Genomic DNA, 23,832 nt, shown 5'->3' with positions numbered 1-23,832 from the left:
AAAGATTGAAAAGACAGTCACTGGCAGCAAACAATTGTGAAACTTCAACCAACAATATAATTTCTTCTTTGAGGCTGCTTTATTATGCATTTATAGAAAAATTATCCTAATATTTTGTTAATAATGCATTTCTACTACTTTCCTACTACAGTAGAATAAATTTTTAACAATATACTGTTTCTCTATATTACAGAGACTTATCTATCACCTATTTTCACTGTGCCAAGAGAACAGGATTTTCTTCACTGAGAATTACATGTGGTCACTTTTAAGGGAGAAAGGCATGCCAAGGGAAAGAAAGGAGGAATGTGAGGCTTCTCTCGGTCTGAATACCATGGGTGTTAGGGAAATATTATTTTGGACTCCATAGACTTGATTGCTCATCATGTTTCTTGCTGCTGACTCCTCATCAGTAAACAGGGAGTGATGGCTCTCGTCTGCCTCACAGGGTGATGAATCCTGGTTTGCCCTAGGATTTCTGTTTTAGCACTGGGAGTAGTACTGGTGTAGCAAACTGGGATGGCTTGTTACCTCATTCCCCATAACATAGGAATACTATCCAACTGAAGCAAGCAGAAGGTAAGATAATTCAAGACATTTCATATAGTTTATCACAAAGAATTCACAGATTCTCAACAAATTATTGTTGCTATTATTATTATTTTTGTTTATTTTATGCCTATACTGAATGATTCCTGGTTATCATATGAGAAATGGTTCAGATGCAACAAACACATCTTAAGAAGACATGCTTTTACTTACATGCTTAGGGAAACTACATACAGTTCTGGATAACGAATCTTTTGAAAAATAAAAAAGTTACAATTATAATATTAGAAGTAAACTGAGTATTGGCCCTACAGATATATTCCAAGGTATAAATAATTCAACCTTTATATGAACATATGAAAAGTGAGTGTTGTTCTGTATTATGATTCTAAATGTGTTTATTTCCCCCAAATGTTTGCATTTTTAATATCTTACCTATAACAGAGACTTTAAGTAACTCAATTTTATCCTTGAGGCCTGCAGCTTTCAGATTGTCATACGCACCCGATAACTGTGAGTCACTGACATCAGCGCCCACATAATACACATCCTATGAGGGGAGAAATTCAAATTACAAATAAAACCATATTTTATGTAGCTAAGAAAATCTACCTGCATTTTTTCAAATGATAGAAATGAAATCAATAGATTTGTTAATTCAGATTAAAACAAATTTAGGATATTTCTTTAAAATAACTTTCAAGGACCAAAACCTGAGAAGTTTTTGGTAAAATGTTAAAACATTAATTTTTAACATTTTACAATTAATATTTTACAATTCAAATGTCTAAGGAATTGAGGGATTCATATAATGTAGGTCATGACTGGTTATTGGAATTCTGTCATAATTTCCTAAATTTATCACAGTATTTAAAGAAATAACACAGTAATTTAATTAACCTTTCATAGTCTACTTTGACTACAATCAAATAGTAACTCATATAATTAAAAAATAATAATCCCTAAATAGACAATCTACCTGTAAATAATTGGTAAGTGTATACACAACACACGATTAAAGTAAAACACTGCTTGGTTTACCAAACTTTAGAACTTACTGGCCATTCCTTAGCAGCTTCCAAAAGTATTGTTCCAAGTCCACACATCGGATCTAAAACAACTGCACCAGCCTATAGATAGAAATGTTGATTTGCTACTGTTAAATCTACTATAACAGGCATTATACAAGAAGCCTAAAACTTGAGGCATCAATCATTTCAGGGTAAAGATTCCTTTCTAAACTTTATGAGGAATTTCAGGTAGTTAAAGCCCTAGTGCAGGCGTCTGCTCGGCACGTTTAAAGATTAGGCAGGAGACCAGTGTGGCCAAAGCACAGTGGGTGGGCGGGGAATGGTGATGCCATCAGAGAGGGGGCCAGGCAGCTCCACCAAGATGGGCTGTGTAGATTTACAACCAGCACGTCCTGCAGGTTCAAAACACTGCAGCGCATGGGACAAGCCTACAGTATGACACCTGGGGCTTCTGCTTCTTACCCGGAAAGTGAAACAGTGAAGGGGTCACCAGCAGAGGCAAAGAAAACACAGTTAATCAGGCACTAGCTTTTAAAGTGCCATCTGGAAGCTACGTACATCATTTCCACCAACATTTAATTGGCGAAAGCATGTCAGTTGCGTGACACACACAATGTGAAGAGGTTAGGAATGGGGCCACCCTCTCTGTACCTGAGAGGGGAGCAGGAAATCTGGAGGAAAAAAACTAATGACTCTCCCCTCTGGGGGACAGAGGGTGTCACATCATGTCTGATCTTGTAGGTGTTACAAGGATTCTGATTCGATTCTGAAGGATGGGAAACTACGGCAGGGTTCTGAGCAGAGGAGAAACATGATGTAGCATTTCAAAGGGATCATTCTGGCTGCCCTGTTGAGAAAGGACCACAGAAAAGTAAGAGAGTTACAAGGAGGCGAGTTAGGGAATCCAAGCAGAGATAATGGTGGCCTGAATCAAGAGTGACATTGGTGGAGGTGGCGGAGAAGTGGTTGGATTCTGGGTATATTTTAAAGGAAGAACCAACAGGATGGATGGCAATGTGGCATATTACAAAATGACAATGGTCTGACGTGACTCAAGTTTTTAAGAGATGATAAAAAAGAAAATAAGTCTATCGTCTGGATGCTGGTGATCCCCTAAGTACCAATGTTTGGTAGATGAAGGTTCAGCCGTGTACATGAGTGTAGAGTACCCTGACACAGAACCTAGACTGGTCCTGAAAGGGGAACATCCAACAAGCAGGAGTGATGGGTGTCCACGTGCTAGCACGAGAAGCAAGATGAGTGGTTTCAGCGGAGTGCTAGTGAGAAGAGCCTGAGGGGACGGGGACACAAGAGAGTGTGGGAAGGAAGAAGTAGACGCCAAATATGGAGGGCTGACTGCTCCTAAGTTTTTCTCTAAAGGGAAGCAGAGAAGGGGGTGAGAGCTGATGGATCATGTGGGTTCGGGAGAAGGTCAATTCATTTTAAGTTGCAGGATAGTACAGCATGTACACAAGCTGATGGGAATGAGCCAGTAGAGAAAAAAGTCCTTAAGGAGGCAAGAGGGGATGGAACCCAGAACACAAGTAATGGAGTGAGACAAGGACAGTTCATTTATTATAATGATTATAACAATTATAATCCATTATAATTCCAGTGTGTTGGTAGACCTCGTGAGGAGAACATGTTAAAGTTCTCTTTTGACGCCAATATTTATGTCACTTAAGAAGCAGGAGAATTACAAGTATGCTCAAGGGAATGACTGTAGTGATAGAACCTAAAATCCAAGTGGTGAAGGAGGGCTGCGTACAGGCGGTGAATAGGGCCACCTACTGGGCTTCCTGGGTAGCCCAGCTGCTAAAGAATCTGCCTGCAAGGCCGGAGACCCGGGTTCAATTCCTGGGTCGGGAAGATCCCTGGAGAAGGGCATGGCAACCCATTCCAGTATTCTCGCCTGGAGAATCCCATGGGCATAGGCACCTGGCAGGCTAAGCCCACGTGGCTGCAAAGAGTCGGACATGGCTGGACTAAGAACAGCACAGGGCCACCAGTGACTGGAGGCCTCGCGGCGTTAAAAACTATGGCAGGGCACGAGATGGAGTGAGTGGGAAGGAGGATAAGAGCAGCATCTTTGAGATTTGGGGAAGGTATGCTTTTCTGGCTATGATAAACTCTAGCATGTGACTATAGCAGACCATGAGAGGCAGGCAGAGCAAGACACTAAGGGATCAGACGGCGCAGACACTGAGTTGATAAGGATTTCGGACAGGAATAATGGTGTTTGCTAGTACACCAGTGACAACAGGAGAGCCGTAGGTGACGAGGATCACTGGATGGCATGTGCTTCTAAGGCAGTGAGAGGTCCTGGGCAGACAGGGCAGCAAGGTGCAAGCAGGACACCTACCCCAGCTCCAGGCCCAGAGGTCCCTTGGTCTGTCTACAGAGGAGGCAGAGTGCTCAGAAGACAGCGGGGTTCAGCCAGAGCCAGGGGATACCTGATGAAAAGAAACAAAATGTCCTTCAGAAACTTCTCCCTGACGCTAAATTCTACCAGAGTGTCATATGGATCCCCCCATAAAGGGGCAGAAAAATAACAAAAAGAATAATGATTTAAATGACAATTTTAAGATTAATAGCAGTATGAGAACTAATTTTTATTAAGGACTTAAAATGTACCAAATGCCATGCTCTTTTTCCCCATGGTCCCTCTTTGATGATGTGATCTGCCCTTAAATATTTTTCAATGTCCTTATTTTACCGCAGGACTTTTCTAGTCATGACACCTGGGGACACAGACAGTAGCAGAGACGTATTTCCAAATGCTTAAAGTAATAACCAAGATTTACATAGAATTTGATTTTCCTTGCTTTTACGATCTGTATGATGGAGAATGGTTTACATTGAACATGAGAAATACCTAACACCCCCAGGCTTAAATTTCAGTTTCCATGGCACTGGCCTACTCAAGGTTGAGCTGCTTGTGCAGAGGTTTAGGTACCAAGCTCCAAAGAGAGGCCGCCTGGGTCCAGGCTGGATACTGGGATCATTTATATGGGGGGTCACACTGTGTTCCCTCAAAAAGAACCGTGCTGCGCACATCTAAGGGGAGGAAGCCCCTCAAAAGCTAGAGAGAAAACAGGCAGAACAAGCAACACACATCTAGTGAGATGGAACTTCTGGAGGGAACAGATAAATATGTGAGAAAAGTTAAAGCCTCTAGAGATATCAAATATAGCATGTGAGGCTGGCTAAGTTGCCTCAGACTCTGTGTGACCCCATGGACTGTAGCCCTCTAGGCTCCTCTGTCCATGGGATTTTCCAGGAAAGAATACTGAAGTGGGTTGCCATGCCCTTCTCCAAGGGATCTTCCCAACTTAGGGACTGAATCCAGGTTTGTTCCGTCTCCTGCACTGGCAGACAGTTCTTTACCAAATATAGCATGCTGCTGCTGCTAAGTCGCGTCAGTCGTGTCCGACTCTGTGCAACCTCACAGACGGCAGCCCACCAGGCTCCTCTGACCCTGAGATTCTCCAGACAAAAATACTGGAGCAGGTTGCCATTTCCTTCTCTAATACATGCATGCTCCTCTGCATGCATGCTCCTCTAATGCACCAGGCTCCTCTGTCCATGGAATTCTCTAGGCATACACATACACAATTTTCCAAAGCTAAAAAAATCCATGATTTTAAAACTAAACTAAACATTTCAATAAAGTGCAGCACATTTTGGTGACTCTGGTTATACCTTGGAAGATAATGTCCAAGGAAAACTCAAAATACACAGGCAAAATATAAAGAGATGGAAAACATGTGAGAAAGGAAGCTTAACATGTTTAACACAGGAACTCCAGAAGCAAAAAAAAGGAAGTTGTTTAAGGTAAAAAACACTAAAGCAAAATAGTTGAGGAAATAATAAGTAAATAATGGATGAAAGAGTACCTGAGCTGGAGGAAAAAAAATGATTTCTATAATTATTATATATCCTAAATAATAGTTATTATAATTATTATTACTGTTTAGGTCCAGGGCAGGATGCCCCAAAATGTGCTTTACTGGCATATTGATTATTTTGAATTAAAAGTTACTTAAGAAACAGCAGGTAAAAATAAATGATGTTAAAAAGAAAATACACTCTGACCCACTTCTCTCCCCCTGAAAGCAGGAACTTAATCTCCCAAGTGAAGGCATCTTCCCTCTACCAGGAGGATAGAAAGCATCTTTATCACCAGAGTTAGGGAATTCAAGGCTGTATGCATGAGAAAGCTGGATAAACAAACTGTTACTTCTTCACTAGTCTGCTACCCCAAGCACAAACCCCTTTGTTTTGTTAAATCTTCACAAGCATTTGTCTAAAAATAATATATAAATAGCCTGCTTCCATCACTTCAGGGGTCCCACTTCTATGAGACTTTCATGCATACAAATTAAATTTTTTTTCTCCTGTTAATCTGTCTTGTGTCAATTTAATTATGAGGTCAGTCAAAAGAACTCAAGGGGGGATAGCGAGGTAACCTCTCCCTCTGACATTACCATAGCAGAAGTTAACACTTAGGTATTTTCTATACGCTAGGTGTTGTTCTAATCCCTTGATAAACGCTAATTCACTTCGTCCTCACACAGTCCTATGAGATGACTATTTTCATCTTGGAGTGAGAAACGGAGGCACAGAGATGTTCAGTATCTTACATAAAGTTTCCCAGCCTGTAAGTGGTAGAGTTGGAACGGGAACTCGGGGAGTCGGACTCAGCTAGTTCTGGGCTGAATAGAAAAGATACCCAAGTACATCTGGTAATATCCCTGAGATTAGAGGATTAAACAGAAAACTCTACAAGCTTGCAAACAAAAAGAACAAGATAGCTGTCAAGGAAAAGAAAAATCACACTGGCAGGAATTGCTCCCCTGAAACACTGGAAGTGAAAGGATAATGGAACAGCATCTACAGACCTCTGAGAGAAAAGGACTGCAACTCAAGAATCTCATACCAAGCCAAAGGGGGATACCCAGCTGACAGGATGAAGTGTAAGGAGATACAGGAATCCAGAGAGTATATTATTCAAACACCAAGTTTGAGAAAAGTACCAAGAAAAGACTATCCAAGCAACAAATAAAGCAGAGCAGAGACCTCAAAGGGAGAAAGATAAAGTGAAGAAGAAAGGTGAGAAGCAATGCACTTCACACTATACTTCTGTGTGTTTATACAGAAATACATGTTACACACATTGCATCTTAATGACTACGGATGGGTTGTGTAATGTAAGTGCAGTATAAGAACTTCTGAAAACAGGAGGGATATACTTGGAAATGCTGATGCATAATAAATAATTTAGTTTAAGCTGGTAGTTGGGAGTGGGAAGAGGGTAAACATATTTCAAAGGTCTCACTGTAGGGAGGAACAAAGGTGGGACAGAAGAAGAGAAAAAGTACCCTGGAGGTCTCATCTCACGACAAGGAGGAGCAGACAGAGGAGGAAGTTCAGAGTGTAGGTGGTAAAAACAGTGTGCTGGCAAAGAAGAGTTAATGTCTTGTTTTAAAGTAAAAGTCAAAGTCCCATGTGTTTAATTAAGAGAGCTGAGAGAGGGAGCCATGAATAGAATAGAACACAGAGTAAAATCTAACCTCAGGGAAACAATGAGATGATTCACTTGATGAAACTAGCAAAAATAGAGTAAACTGCAAGAAGTTGCTAAGTATATCTATCATAACTGGTGTATCTATCATAATACTGTACTGAATTCTCTCACTGAAAAAGCCTGTCATTGTGGGATAAAGACAGAGTTCTGTGTTTATAAGAAATATACACTGAAAACAAAGTTGAGAACAAAGCAGAACTACAAAGGAAAATGCAAAGAAAAAAAGAGTGGAAATACTAATAAGACATGGTGAAATTTAAGTTTAAACTTACAAATCAACATAATGAAAACTTTAATAACAATAAAAAGGAACACTTCACCATAAGGCAGTAACAGTCATAAATGAGTATAAACCAAACTACAGGACAAACAAACTACAGAATGAGGTAACAATGAGTAAAAATGCAAAATCTTGAAAAATACAATCTAATAAATTTCAAAATATCTCTTTCAGTACTGAGCAGACAGTAAAATAGCAAGTAAAAGATACAGAGGCCATCTCTTGACTAGAAAATAAAATTATTTTCTTATGTTCATGGAGCATTTACAAAAATTGATCAAGATCTTGGTTAAATTTTAAGAAGTAGAAGTTGTACAGGCCACATGACTGTGACAAAAAATTAGAAATAATAAAATGTAGTTATCTTTTGACTCAGCATTTTCATAGCCAAAATACTCCCAGAAGTTTGACAAAAGCCTATCTCTGCAGTTTGTAAGTATAATGGCAAGAAAAGAAAAAGAAAAACAGATTTAAAAAGGTTAAAAGAACCAAAGAAAAAAGAAAGCAACCATCAGTAAGAGGCTGTGTAAATTAATTACAGAAAGGACCTTGGTATTCAATTAAAAGGGACGAGAACAGGTTCCTTACCTTAATTTCTGCGAGGGAGGCCATTGCCCAGGCTATGGTAGATCTCAACCCTGGTGTCTTGATATAAGCTCTGCAGGCTAAAGGAACCCTAAAGTAAAACACCACCCAATGTTACTGTATGTTAACAGGATACAAACAAAAATAATTAACCCATTCATACCTGTACATCATGCACTGAAGTTTTCCCTAAGTTAGAGAGTAGATAACATTTTCATTAATACAAAATTACCTTCTCTAACCGGCACCTTATCTAACCAGCCAGTGTGGTATTTTAGAATGGAAAATTTTTTAGATAACTGAAATTTAAACCCTTATGTGTTTAACTTAAAAAAATTTAATCACATGAGGGAAGTCTTTCTAATTATATGCTTCCCTGACTTCCCATGTAGAATAGACCTTTTCTCACTGATCCAGAGTCATCAAGAGAAGTAAACTGCACTGTGGTACGGATGCAGCATAGGACGCACAGCTGAATGGATGCTAACCCTTAAAGAATTTCTAAAAGGTCCCTTTTGTAAGTTTGCCTTTTGCTCATTTGCACCTTTCTCTTAAGATGGAATAAAGCTTGACACTGCATTGTCTAAAATAATTTATTGAGTGAAATGCTGAAGCAGAGGACTCCCCAATGAGTTCACTGGTCTCCATTATGTATCACTTCATACTTGATCTTCTACCCCATTATTGCTAATATTGGTGTTTCCGATATTTGATTTGGTACAGATTTTAAAAATATTATTTCTATGTTTCTGGTGCAGTGAACAACATTTCCTTGCAAATTTCAATGCACTTATCTTATGTATACAATTTATTGGTAAGACATGATGTATGATTTCAAAAATCAATGCTTGGTTGTTTTGTGGTTAGGCCTGTTTCAAAGCCACTAAGAGGGCTCTTCTACCAACACTACACAAAGCCACGGAGTTTTCCAAACCCTATTTCCTTTCATCATTTTCTTTCTGCTCTTTAAGCTATCTTGTTTTGTCTGTATTTATTGCAAGCTTCTTAAGATCTTAGAATTAGATGAGGTATGTCTTTTAAATAAAACAGTGTAATTGTGTATTTACTACGATAAAGAAGCCTGCATGATAAAACTATGAGAGGTTGTTTATGTTAAAAAGGTTTTTCAGGAAATAAAATTTCATACTGTAAATAGTACTATATCCAGAGATTTGGAATCTGGGATATAAACTTTGTGGGTAGAAGAATTATAAAATAATTTGATCAATGAATCTTGCTTCAGCAGGCCAAGTGCAGCAATTATCTCACTACAAAACACATTCAGTTCAGTTCACTTGCTCAGTCGTGTCCGACTCTTTGCAACCCCATGAATCGCAGCACGCCAGGTCTCCCTGTCCATCACCAACTCCCAAAACACATTAGGTAAAACCAAAACTGAGAAATTACTTTCACTCTAGACACACACACACACACACACAAATAGAATTGGTATGGAAAACTGTCTTTGTCCATACACATTACAAAGTCCTTTTCTACGCATAGGGGATTTATATAGAATCTTTGAAATTTTTGACTATTGTGTGCATACTTTTGCTAATAGAGTTTTATTTTATGGGAGCCAACTCTATTAATATGTGACAAAAGGGAACCGATTCTTATTTTGCTTGGACAAAACTAATCTGCTATTACTTCAACAAAAGGGCCTCATTATATCAGTAAAATAAAATTATTCAGGGCAAAGAACTGGTCAGAAATAAACTCTTTAAAAATAAAAATAATTCTCTACTTTCATAGTAGCTGACTAATGTGTTTATTTGCAGTTTTAGCTGGCTTTTACCCCAATACAAAAATAAATATGGCTTTTGATCCTCTTGTCCTCATATATGAATCTCTTCTTTATTCTCTTACACACCATCTATCACCAAGTTGAAGACATTCTCATCTCCATCTCTAGCCTAGATCAGTCCCCTGAATCCCAGATCTTTACCTTCAAATGTGTGTGGACACCTTTCACCTGGAAGTACTGCAAAACTTACAGATATAAACTAAGCATCCTCTCCCATCCCTGTATTTCATATCTCCATACATTTCTTCATTTTCTTAGGCCATTTCCTATCTACAATATATAGGGTATCCCCATCTACATCTGCAGGGGTTAGGGCCTGGCACTCCAAAAGGCACTGAGGTAGGGAAGCCTGGACACCTCGTAGGTGTAGGTGTAAAATAGTGGGTTAGGTTTGGTCTGGGACAGTTGGGAGGATACTGGAGTAGGTGGGGGCCAAGGGAAGCCAACAGGCCCTTGAGACATGTGATGACCTCGTGTGTGTTAAAGTGACTACTGGCGCATGAATTTTGTAATCTTGAAGCTAGTGGGGCCTACCCTATAACTAGCACACAGCGAGAACTCAGTCATTCAGCATTTCTTGAACATCCACAATGTCCTCAGCACTGTGCTAATCAACTGCAATGGTGCACCGTTTGATAAAACTGTTACAATGACCTCAAGCGTTCTTTTTTACATCCTGATTCGGGCTTACACATGCAAAAATGTGAGCTGAGGGTCAATGGGATATTTTTATGATTTTAAAAATATTCCATACCTAGAATCACCTAGAGAAAAGATATCTAAATCACTTTATACTATGTAAACATGGCTATGCATATAAAATGTTTTGAAGATGCTAACAATATTTACATGCTCCCAAGAAACTGCAAATCACTATTTCCGTCAACCAACCATCCATTCCTTCCCAAAGCATCTAAGAAAGCACTGCTGTATGGTAAGCATTCAATCAGTATTTCTGAATAAGAAAGTGAATCAACTGCATTTATTACTGTATAGTACCCAACATAACTAGGGAGAAAACCTGAAGATTTTAAAAACTGGAATTATTCTCCCACAAAAAAAAAAAAAAAACCTTAGTAAAATGTGAAGTATGTTCAAGATGAATTTTAAGAACTGTGATGTATTTTCTATTTTAATGAAAAAATCCAAGAGGCCAATGGACTAAAATTTAGTTTAAATGTGGGCCTGTGAAAATAATTTAATTAAAAAATAGAAATAATTTTCAGTATGAAACATGTAATCAGTCGATTATTGTGATCAAATCTTTCACAACTCTAACCAGTCCGATCAGGATCCAGTAAGTTCCATGCAAATACTTTACTGGTTCAAGCAAAGAACTCAAAAGGCTTTGATTTAAGTTCCCTCTGATATATCAGTGTTTCATACTATGAATAAAAACACAAAGTGTTTAGTTTTACAAACTCTCCTAAGACACAAACCTGAAGCTTAGAAATAATACCTACCTGAACACAGGAATTCCCAGCACAGAGTAAATGTCACTTAGATGTATAAAGATCTGAAAGAACAAATACTGAAGTTAGAATGGACCAAGTAATTCATTACCCAATGAGTGACAATTTGAAAGCTTCCATTTTGAACCTATACAACCTATATTTTAATAAGACATTCCAAGGCCTCTTCATATCTGAAAAAACATTCCATAATATTTTTTATTGAGCAGAGGCAAAGTAATTTTAAGTACATCTCATAGAAAAATTCTGAAGTCAATCTGGTAAACAACTTATATTGAGAATCACATTATGAAGAACTCAAGATCACTTTTCTTTACAGCTATTCTTTGAATTACCCGAACTAAATTAGATTTTTAAGCATTTTAGGTTAGAGACAACTACCTAAATCCACCCTAATTCTAGCCTCAAGTAAGACTTGATACCATGGTTAACAGAAAACCTGCTTAAGCCAAATATACTGGAGCAAGAGTGACCTTTCACTCTCTATTATTTATAGGCAGTGTCTTTTTTTTCTTTTTTAAATTTTTATTGGGGTACAGTTAATCCACAAGCTGGGCAACTTTCAGGTGTACAACAAAGTGCATCAGTTATATGAAGGGTCTATTCCTTTCTATCGTCTTTTTCTGTTATTTTCCCCCCAGTTTTATTGAGAAGTAATTGACATACATCATTGTCTGTGTTTAAAGCATATAGCATGAAGGTTTGATTCATGTATATTGTGAAATGATTATCACAATAGGTTCAACTAACATCCATCTTCTCATGTAGATAAAAAGAAAAGCAAAAAAGGGAAAAAAAAATTTTCTCACCATGAGGACTCTTAGGATTTACTCTTCACAACCTTCCTATACCACACAGCAGTGTTACTATAGTCCTCATGTTAGGTCATGATGAGGATTTAAATGCCTCACATTTAACTAGTAGCCCACACAAATTTTAAAAGAATCGTACTCCTTTAGCCTGATGAAGTTTATGGAATATTCTAACTCTGCTCTTTGACTTCAACAACATTTGACTCCTGATACTTTTACCCCAGAGGTATTTTAATATAGTTTAATCAGAATTATTCCAATATTGATAAGCTTTTACTAAGAAAATAATAATCTGGAATGAATTCCATTTAGTTTAATTCTTTGATCACTGAAGCTAAACTTTCCAATATTTTTATCTTATTCATGTTAGCAAAGCTATTGATTGATATTGATTCTTTTCTATTTAACAGTTAAAGTTATGATATACTGATATTTTTATATATAAATGTTATCAGGTACAGCTTTTTGTACTATGAAGTTTTCCATTTTAATTATACAGAACAAAATTTGCTAAGATTTGATTCTTCTGTCAGTTTTGGTCACACAGATTTTACTGTGTGTGATTCTGTTGTCGATTTTGTTTCATGTTGATTATTTCTACCAATAGCTATTACTTGCATTAAATGGATGATAGGAATTAAATTAGATATATTTGTTTATGAGCTAAACTATGAGAAAACTATAGTTCTGAGACAGTGAGATGGAGTCAGGGAGAGATGAGAGGAGGAAACCAGACAGAAGATAAGAAAACTAGAAACGGGGAGATGAAGGAAGACATGCTTATATGAAAACATTCTCAGCGTCAAAGTATTTTGCAAAACAGCAGTAAAGGATATACACTCCGCATGACTTTTTAAAAGCAAAAAATATCAAATAACAAAATAGAAAACAACACAAAGTCTTCTGATTTGACTGGCAATTACTCCATTTAAAGCTATATAAAAATAATCTACCAGTTAATGAATCATAAAAATGACTACTGGTCAAACTTATGGTTTTCAAAAAACACTGAAGAACATTTGTTATAGTTAGAATTCATTTTCCCATGTGTTTACTTTGTTCCAATTAAAAATGGTATAACATCATTAAATTAATTTTGAAAATAGAGAAAAGGGAAAGAAAAATAATCCCACAAGCCTAACAAAGCCACTATTAATACAGGTCTTTTTGTTATCCAATTTTATTTTTTACATTAACTAGAATTTCTTATTATAGACATTTATTATGTATTATAGTGATTATAGGAGAAGGCAATGGCACCCCACTCCAGTACTCTAGCCTGGAAAATCCCATGGACAGAGGAGCCTGGTGGGCTGCAGTCCACGGGGTCGCTAAGAGTCGGACACGACTGAGCGACTTCACTTTCACGCATTGGAGAAGGAAATGGCAACCCACTCCAGTGTTCTTGCCTGGAGAATCCCAGGGACGGGGGAGCCTGGTGGGCTTCTGTCTAAGGGGTCGCACAGAGTTGGACACGACTGAAGTGACTTAGCATCAGCAGTAGCAGCAGCATAGTGATTATAGAGAGCATCTCTAGTGTTTAGTTTAACTTCGACTAAACAATTCCATTGCAAAAGTTCAATTTGAATGAGACGTTTTCACAGAGAAAACTACCAGCAAAAGAATCTGCAGTATTCTGTTGCTAAGGAGGAATCAGACTGCTGGATCCATGTAGACATGACTTAAAACTTTAAGGCAAAGTTAAAAAGCACAGTAAAAGTTGTTGACATTGCAGCTGTATTGTAATGACTTTGAATGGAGACAGATGGCTATTAGACTTGTGATGATTTTATAATGTATGCAAATGTTGAATAACTGTGTAATTCACGTGAATCATAATATTTTATGTCAACTACAATTCAGTTAAAAAAAAAAGAATAGTTGGCATTGTCTTTAAAGAATTAGGTTATGAGCATTAAAATAAAATGAACATTCATTACCTCCAAATTTGGATTCCTCAAATCTGCTTTCCATCCAAACTGTTTCATAAGAGCAATTCCAATTACTCTTCCTACCTCCTGAAAAGGCAACAGGTTAAAAAAAAGATAAGAATACTAAAAATGAAAATTTTAAGTTTAAATGTAAGCAAAAAACTAACAAAGCTTGCAGGGAAATCAATCATACTATCTGATGGTAATTTAAGGTTACAATATTAAAATACTACATGAAAGCATTTTCTATTCAAGGCAATGAGGGTGCATTGTACCTCTTCCACCCCAACAAATTTTACAGTATTGATGTTTACTTGTGTATAATCTCTCTCCTTGTAATTTCAGACACATGAAATAACCAGATTGTGGCCTGATAAATATGGTCATTCTGGGTTAATAGATGCAAACTGAAAGATGAACTGTTTTAGCTATGGCAATCCTGTATGTTTAAAAATTACCCGTTTAGTAGCATTGGATTCAGACCAGAGTCTGTCTGTTTTTAAGACTGGGCCCAAGGACCCACACCTATGCCCTCTATATCACTAAACTCTGCAGGGTCCGTTTGGTGTTTGCTCTCCTTTTAAGTACACCTCTGTATCTCAGTCTGGGTCCTGGGAAGATCCCACATGTAAGACCTGGTGCAGAGCAACCACTCGATCAACACAGAACCGAACTGAAGAGAAAGCCAAAAAGCTTAGGGCCATGATATTACAATTTCCAAATGTAAACAGTATATATGAGTTTAAGGAAACTTTTAGAGAGAAAGTAAAAGGAAGTCTTTATGTAGACTGGCATAGTATTCCTCTTAAGCACCTGAGGTAAAGTTGAGAAGGAAAATGCATTTTTAGAAGAGATTTAGTTATGTGTGATTAGGCTGAGCGATCTGTCTGGGCCTGGTTATGTATTCTGTGAAAGGTTTTCACCTCAATTTTGATCTAAAAAATAATTAATTCTTTTAGAAAATGGGAACCCACTCTGGGGGGCAAGGGTACCTGTGCAGTAATGATCTTTGAAATGGCGCCACTGCAGCGACAGGAAACTCTAAAAGTTAAGTTGCTCTGGTTACGAGTATCAACAGCTTCCGTTATATCATTCTGAAGTTCTTGACATTTTTCTCCTTCAGTGATAAAATGTCCTTGCTCCAATATTTTTTCTTCTATTTGTTTTTCCAGCTGGCATTCCTTAGTCTCTTGTATCTCTTGGATTCGTTCCGTTTTCAATTTCTTAGCAGTGATATCATCTTCTCCCACTTTTCTTTTGAGTGGGTTAGCATTTTTGTGAAAAAGGTTTTCCTTTTTTGCATCAAGTTCAAGAAGATTCTTCCAAATTGAAATGACATTCAACCAACTTTCAGGATCATCATTTATAAGTCTTTGCAGTTCATTAAATATTTTTCCTAAATAAGTAAAATCTCAGTTTATCCTTTACTGAAGCTATTCACACCCTCAAATCCCATTACCTTTATTTCTTTAAAATAAGAAATGTTATTAAATTGTTACATGAATACTGATTTCCCTTTTATCTGGAACTTATATAATTTAAGAATATTGTGCAGAATAAAGTTCATTCACGTATTCCATACTTAACATCAAACCTGTTTTAAAATTCCTATAAAGTTACCTTTACTTTAGCAAGATCATTTGTCCTATGATAACATATGTATCTCTTCGATATACACAGAGACATACAATGTGTGTTGACCTCTAAAGTAATGCCTATAAAAAATTAAGTTTAAAAAAAGAGAGTAAATTGCAAAACAGAGCTTAAAAACAGAGCAACTGAATCTTGAGACTATTTTAGATCACAAAATATTAGCACAGATCATAAAATGAGCTTCCATAAAGTAACATTTCAGATACACAACTCATTCCTAATTTAGGAACTGGCAGTCATGCTTAGTGAGATGTAATCTTTTCTTGATAAACAAAAGCCATCAAGATGATCAAAGAGCAATTACTGCAGTTCTTTAAAGACAAAAGTGTGTGGACAACCCTATATGCAAAACAGAAAAAGAGACACAGAAGTACAGAACAGACTTTTGAACTCTGTGGGAGAAGGTGAGGGTGGGATGTTGCGAAAGAACAGCATGTATATTATCTGTGGTGAAACAGGTCACCAGCCCAGGTGGGATGCATGAGACAAGTGCTCGGGCCTGGTGCACTGGGAAGACCCAGAGGAATCGGGTGGAGAGGGAGGTGGGGGGGGGATCGGGATGGGGAATACGTGTAAATCTACTGCTGATTCATGTCAATGTATGACAAAACCCACTGAAAAAATTAAAAAAAAAAAAAAAAAAGAACTCGCCAGCCAATGTAGGAGATGCAGGAGACCTGGGTTCAATCCCTGGGTCGGGAGGATCCCCTGGAGGAGGAACTGGCAACCCATTTCAGTATTCTTGCCTGAAAAATTCCATGTATAGAGGATCTTGGGGGCTACAGTTCACAGGGCTGCAAAGAGTTGGACACGAATGAGCCACTGAAAAAAAAAAATTAAAAAAAAAAAATTGTGTGGAATGTTGGGATGAGATTATACTGACCTTACAAATAATACCTTAGGATTTGTTTTAAAACAATTTTTCTGCCGCATCTTGATTTCTCGCCATTTGAATTGCTCTTGACACAGTTTATTATAGACTATGTGATGACATGGTTTCTTGTGCACAAGCAGCAATCAAAATAAGGTTTAAGGCAATGTTTCATCCAGCTGCAGCTGATCCTTTTTTTGCTTTTGTCAATATCTTTACATTATTTCAGCAGCATATTTATAAAAGTAGGGAGTGGACAAGAAATCTCTTGCGCCCTCTTTAACTCTAATGCTTTATCAATTTAAAGTTCCCAAAACAGGAAATTTTACTATGTAGTATTTTCCAATTATATCACTCATCAGGTAAAATTTACAAGTTCTGACCAATTATTTAAATCAATGCATTTGGGGTTATTACATGCTCCTAAATCTAAATAAATGCACCAACCATATATAGCCTTAGAGAAGGTGTCTGATCATAATTCTCAACGAGGAAATGTGACTTAGGACACTAAAATCTCAGAAGGAAGGCAGCACATTGGTAAAAACTTGTAAAAGAGACACAATTAGGTGATAATATGCAGGAAATACAGAAAAATAACTAATTAATGATCTCAGGGGATATGAATGATTCTTAAAAATGTGAAATGACTCATAGTAATTGCCAAGCAAAAGACTTTGGGAGTGCACTATATCATGTAGGTAAAAGCAACAGGCATACACTTACCTTTATTTACAGAAGAAACAGGAAATGGAAGCTGCTTTTTAATCAGCAAAAATAACCTTTCTGCAGATTTCAATTGTTTCAGCATATTCAAGTCAGAACAGGTGGTGAAAAAAACTTTTCCTGAAATATATTCAACCTAGAGATAGAAAAAAATACATATTAATGTAGTTCAATGTCAGAGTAAGAATCGTTTCCCTTCCCTCCCCCTTAATGCCTTAAAACATAGCATCTAGACTAACAATAATAAAAATGCCTATTTCTGAAGTATCTACTATCTATCGGAGAAGGCAATGGCACCCCACTCCAGTACTCCTGCTTGGAAAATCCCATGGACAGAGGAGCCTGGTAGGCTGCAGTCCGTGGGGTCTCGAAAAGTTGGACACGACTGAGCGACTTCACTTTCATTTTCCACTTTCATGCATTGGAAAAAGAAATGGCAGCCCACTCCAGTGCTCTTGCCTGGAGAATCCCAGGGACGGGGGAGGCTGGTGGGCTGCCGTCTATGGGGTCACACAGAGTCAGCCACGACTGAAGTGACTTAGCTGCAGCAGGCACTCTGAATATGTTTTTCCCCCTCATCCTGTAACAACCCTCTAAGATAGATTTTATCATCTCCATTTTATAGATTAGGAAATTGAGGCTTAGAGTGGTTAACTAATTTGTATGAAGTCACATAGTCAGTGACCAAGACCATAACTTTCTGTGTTACCTTTTGGAAAGTGTGTGTGTGCACACTACTAAAAAAATAGAACACAAAACACTGATTAATTATCAAATCTCACATAACTACTAAAAGTGGGCAAAGGAAAGGCAAAATGGATAGGACAAATTAGGTGTCTAGACCAAATTTAACCTAATCAGTAGGTATTTATTAAACATCTACCTCGTGGTCTACAAAGACGCATACAGTATAAATCCTAAAGATGAATAATAATGTAACAGGCATATGCTGCTGCTAAGTCACTTCAGTCGTGTCCGACTCTGTGTGACCCCACAGACGGCAGCCCACCAGGCTCCCCCGTCCCTGGGATTCTCCAGGCAAGAACACTGGAGTGGGTTGCCATTTCCTTCTCGAATGCATGAAAGTGAAAAGTGAAAGTGAAGTTGCTCAGTCGTGTCCGACTCTTAGCGACCCCATGGACTGCAGCCTACCAGGCTCCTCCGTCCATGGGATTTTCCAGGCAGGAGTACTGGAGTGGGGTGCCATTGCCTTAACATACAATTAAAATGTAAAATGTATAAGACAATAGTTTGCATTAAACCCAGGAGAAAAGTACAATGTTAATAAATGTTCTAATAAGTTGCAGGTACAATAAGCATTACTAACGATGGAAGCCATCATTAGGAAAAGTCTTGGGAAAAAATCCTATACGATTTGGTAAGAGGGATTCTCACAAAAGAATGAAGGGGAAATGCAGAGGTGGGCGTGACAACCTGGCGGAAGTGAACTGTAAGACAGCAAGGCAACCTTTGCTGTGTGATGCTGACTGATGGTGTCAGGTAGATGGATGTGGTGTAGCTCAGGCCCAGCTTGAAAAACGGTCACGGTTTTACTCCAGATGGTAATGGTTCACCATTATAGACTTTTGATGAAAACTATGACAGCACTAAATTAGCTGGAAGAAAGATTTCTGTGGACGGGGCATAAAGGACTGAGTGCTGAGTGTGATGCTGGAGGGAGAATTAGATTACTGAGGAAGAAATAATGAACCACTTGGCTGTGGGAACCGGACAATGGATAGAAGCAAGAGTATACATCAAACTGAAAGAGGCTTTGAGGACAGGATAGATATGTGGACAAAGTCAGAGAAGAAAGGAAAATGAAAAGAGCACTGATTCAGAGACCGTCAAATGAGGTACAGCACATGATGCTCAATGCCAATGGAATCCTAAACCTTTTGGGTCAGCCCACCCCCCTCAAGCTCAGGATGGGTGTGGATGATCCTAGCATTCTCCTTTTAGCACTGGCCACAAGCTAACCAACATGGTTTTAAGTCATCTCCTAGGACTGAGGCAACCATGGAATCAGGGGTGTTCCATGTGTATAGGCAGCTCCCACTCAGTGGGAACTTGAACTCCAAGTGGATGGTATGTTTGATCTGACCTGTTCTAATTAAGCTTTTAGGATGGTAATTTCTAAAGTTACATGCTAGCTTGATGGAGAAGAATCTCTGCTGGGGAAGCCCTAAGTTGATGACAATTAAAATCCCAATACTTCTATAGTTACAAGATTAACAAGTTCTGGGATTCTGATGTATAGCACGGTGATTTTGGCTAATGATTCTGTATTATCTAGCTGAAAGTTGCTAAAAGAGTAGATCTTAAATGTTCACATCAAAAAAGTAATGCTGATTACATGATGGGATGGAGGTGTCAGCTAATGGTATGGTGGTCATCATTTTGCAACATATAAATGTACCAAATCACCTTAAACTTACATAATGCTATTATGTATTATGTCTGAGTGTGAGTGTGAAGTCCCTCAGTCCTGTCTGACTCTTTGTGACCCCCTGGACTGTAGCCTACCAGGCTCCTCCTTCCATGGGATTTTCCAGGCAAGAATACTGGAGTGGTTTGCCATTTCCTTCTCCAGGAGATCTTCCCAACCCAGGGATTGAACCTGGGTCTCCCGCATTGTAGGCAGATGCTTTACCATCTGAGCCACTAAGGGAAGTCGTATTATGTCTATTATATCTAAATAGAGCTGGAAAAACAAATAAATTAAAAAACTCCCAAAGACGTTAGGTACTAGTAATGTACCTAAGACAGACGGAGAAGTAAGGAATGAAAAGAATGTTTAGGAATCAATATTTAAGGGGACAATGAAGTAACTAAAACAAGGACTTCTGGTTTTTACAGTTTACTTCTTTCTCATTACAAAGGTGACATTTTCCCACTAAAGTTAAAATTGAATATATACCTCAAAATGCTTAGAACTTGGAAACAAAGTTTTAAAAGGTAAATTTTTTTGAAGTTTAAATTTTGTTACTTGATCTAAAAGTATAGTTGATATTAAGCCATCACATGAAATAGCAGGTTAAGATTCTGGGGGAACTGAAATAAATATTTTACTGTAAATGTATAGTTCTAAGATTCAAGTCTTATAAACAAACTGATACAAACATCTAGACCAGTGATTTTAACCTAAGTAGTCTAGACATTAAATTAGTTATTTAATAGTACAAAGATCTTATCTTTTCTCATTTACTTGAGTACCAAGGGAGACAATTTATATAATGAACTTCTAAAAATATTTTATTGGAGGGGGTGTGGAGAACAAAAAAAATTTTTTGACTGAAAAATCAAGTTAATTAAGAGGACCTAAAAGGTCCTTTAATCTACTGGGGTGCTCAATCATAAGAATAATATGTGTTTAGCCACTTAAAATGTTAAATACATTCTAAAAATCAACACCAACACTGGTTTATTCTGTTTATTTAAAAAAATTTACATTAGGCCTACATTCCTTTTATAAGAAATGAGCATGTAATCAGAAGTAGTTTATGAAATGGTAAAACAGCCACTGTGAGAATCAATCACATGTATGAAAGTGCTTTAATAGTTCACCTTTTGTAAAGTACTGTATCTCAAACTAGGAGAAAAATGAGTTTTGGTGTTTATGATTTTCAAACACTGCTGAAGCTACTGTTACTCATTTTCTTTTTTTTTTTCATTTATTTTTATTAGTTGGAGGCTAATTACTTTACAATATTGTAGTGGTTTTTGTCATACGCTGATATGAATCAGCCATGGATTTACATGTATTCCCCATCCTGATCCCCCCTCCCACCTTCATTTTCTTTAGTTTATTGTTTGTAACTGATCATATTCAATTACAATAATTAGGGAGGACTGTGGCATTTTAGAATATTTCACACTAGTATTTGTTACTTGAAAATTTATTTATATATCCAATCTGCTTTTTCCATTTGGAATTAAATCATTAAAAGTGTCTAAAACCAACTGGTTTTATGTCTAACACTTCAGAAGATGAAATAACAGCCTTTATTAAAAGAAAAAACAGCTCTGTTGTCAGCTAGAATATCTAAGCAGTTAGTATTTTTGCCTTTCTTTTAAAATTTAGGGAGTCAGATCTAATGATCTTTTTGCCAAGGCAAAAAGGTAAGGTACAGTAACAACGAGATACCAAAGTTTTCCTAATTCTACAGATGCCATTTAATTTTGGAATTGATTTTAAAGTGCTAGGTGAAGGACTGAGGTGGTGTGTGAGCTTTTGTGTTTCATTTTAGAAGACAGAATTAAAAATATTTATTTTACTTAATTTTTTAAAAAGTATCCAATCTACAGGGAATGCACAGAATCTTTGGAGAACCTTATGCAATCATCCCATCGAATGAAATAACTGAAATAACGTGACTATCTGCTTAACCCTACTATGTGGGCTAACTGTTCTGCTATGTGGGTTTATAAAGGCTGATTAATCAACTGACCGGGCCTCCTGGCTCGCTGGCATTGCAGACACTTCTACTACAGTGAATTTTATCTTCAAAATTACTGTTTCTACTTTTATTTTTATAATAACAGTATTTAACACATTAAACAGAATTACAAAGCTTAATTTTACCCAATACATTTCTTTAAGGAATGCTATACACTGCATACTAGAGTATATATTTATATGCTATAAATTAAATATTTAAAAATACCCAGGAACCTATAAACAGGCTTGACCCAACACCGGAGGAAAAAAATCAAACCTGAACGTGACCAAGTGCCAGCTATAACTTATAGGACTCCAATTTATAGGAAATACAGAAAATAGAGGAACATGCGAAACTACACCATGGAGGTGCAAATGGCGAACACTGTGAACAAGCAGAGAGGACCAGCTTTCTAATAGTGAAGCATACGCGGATTGGGTCAAGCCTTCTGTTTTTCACACCAAGAACTCTAAGTGAACATTAAAAAAAAAAAAAAATCAGTGCATGATGTCAGGACTTCGCCGTGTTTAAGGAACTGGAACCGGGTGCCAGCTTGCCTGGGTTGAACATGATAGCATGCCTGATTTCACAGATAGCTTGGGTTTGAATCCCAGCTCTGCCATTTTCTGGTTCCATGACGTGAATATTTTATTGGACTTACTTGTGCTTCATTTTCCATTTCTGTTAAATGTGGAGCTTACCTCAAAAGATAGGGTTGTTGTGAAAATTAAGTGTCTGACATATTAAATGCTTAACCCATGTCAGCAGTTGCTATTATATTGTTGCTTTTTTAGACTAGTTACATTCAACACTCTATGACGTTTGGTGACTAAAACCACAAACGGCAGTTAGTCTAATAAGACTGATGTCATTCTTCATGATCCTCTCTTATCCTCCTCTCCCCAATCATCATCACAGAAACTCCTTTTGTGAGCTTTCAACACTTCAGGAGTCCTGGGAGTGGAGTGGTCAATTTCTTTCAATAAGCTTTCATTTTCCAAAAATACATCATTCACACTGTCATATACAATCCCATCAAGACACTGGAACCTTTTTCTATTACATCCTTTCCCTGTTTTCAAGAAACAGGCTCAGCATGTACTAGAACGTAAACTGATGTTTACAACTTTCTTCATTTCATCGAAATTAACAGCGTAATAATACCAGCAACTGCTAACTTCCTTCTCTGAGGCATCCCAGATTATTTTTCTAGCTACTATTTACTGCGGATTTACGCTGTACTTTACAAAACCTTTATCATTGAATCCTCCCAACAGCCCTATGAGATAAACACAGTGTCAGGAAACTGACAGAAATAGCTGAACCTGACGATTATATTTGCATTTAAAAGCTGAAGAAAGAATTCTTACAGGTCTAATTCTAATTATAGGCACTGTCAAACATTTTTCTTTTAAAGAATCTAGGAAGTAACTCGCAGCAGTCTCTCTTTTAAAAAAAAAACTTCAGCTGTGACAGTGACAGATGTGCAGGGGGAAACGGCTGGCGGGTCTTTCTGGCAGTAATTAAAGGACCTGCCAGCAGACCTCCGCGGGCCCGGCCGTCGCCTCTGTGGGCTCGCGGGCAGACAACGCGGCGTTCGCGTCGCTTTCGCGGGTCGAGGACCGACCCCAGTGGGGAGGGACCGCGGGCAGGGGCGGGGCCTGGGCCGCCCCGCTTCCCGCCCCGGCTCGCTGCGAGGCCGACTCACCTGGGTGGCAGCCAGCCGCTCCCGCACCTCCCGCATCAGGAAGGGCTCCAGGCCGCGGCCCGCGGTGCAGAAAAAGTGGGCGCCCGCTGCAGGCCCGGAGCGGGGACCTCCGGGAACCACCGCCATGGCAGCTCGGGGTCACGTGGCCTCGGGTGCGCGCAGCGCGGCCCCAAGGTCCCGGAGGCGGCGCGCAGGGGCCGAAGGGCCGCGTGTTGCCAAGGGCGAGCCAGGCCGGAGGTCCCAGGAAGGCCGAAGGTCCCAGGAAGGTCTGATCGGCTGGGAGGGGCCCTGTGGGTCTCCTAGGTTAACTGATTGGAACCTGGTTGATTAGACATCTGGAATTATTTAGAATCACAGGTGGAAGGGATGTGATTGGGA

The 23,832-nt window shown here is 38.3% G+C and overlaps 1 protein-coding gene across 4 annotated transcripts in view; it reads right to left on the bottom strand.

The window, feature by feature from the left end:
- Positions 1-23,607, bottom strand: part of THUMPD2 (THUMP domain containing 2) — a 39,014-nt gene extending 15,407 nt beyond the window's left edge. The window contains exons 1-8 of one of the 4 annotated variants that reach the window (XM_043918171.1): positions 23,455-23,607; positions 17,305-17,440; positions 15,047-15,450; positions 14,064-14,141; positions 11,303-11,355; positions 8,036-8,123; positions 1,608-1,679; positions 985-1,099 (exon numbers count right to left, since the gene is read on the bottom strand). In XM_043918171.1, the coding sequence (XP_043774106.1) occupies positions 985-1,099; positions 1,608-1,679; positions 8,036-8,123; positions 11,303-11,355; positions 14,064-14,141; positions 15,047-15,450; positions 17,305-17,440; positions 23,455-23,580 (1,072 nt within the window). In that variant the 5' untranslated portion in view covers positions 23,581-23,607. Of the gene's footprint in view, positions 1-984; positions 1,100-1,607; positions 1,680-8,035; positions 8,124-11,302; positions 11,356-14,063; positions 14,142-15,046; positions 15,770-17,304; positions 17,441-23,454 lie in introns of those variants that run through there. The other 3 variants (XM_043918174.1, XM_043918172.1, XM_043918173.1) reach the window with 3 other exon arrangements.
- Positions 23,608-23,832: the final 225 nt, after the last annotated feature.

Source organism: Cervus elaphus, chromosome 11 (assembly GCF_910594005.1).
Source record: "Cervus elaphus chromosome 11, mCerEla1.1, whole genome shotgun sequence".
Classification (NCBI taxonomy): Eukaryota; Metazoa; Chordata; class Mammalia; order Artiodactyla; family Cervidae; genus Cervus; species Cervus elaphus.
Note: the sequence above shows the minus strand (reverse complement) of the source record. Positions and strands in the feature narration are given on the sequence as shown.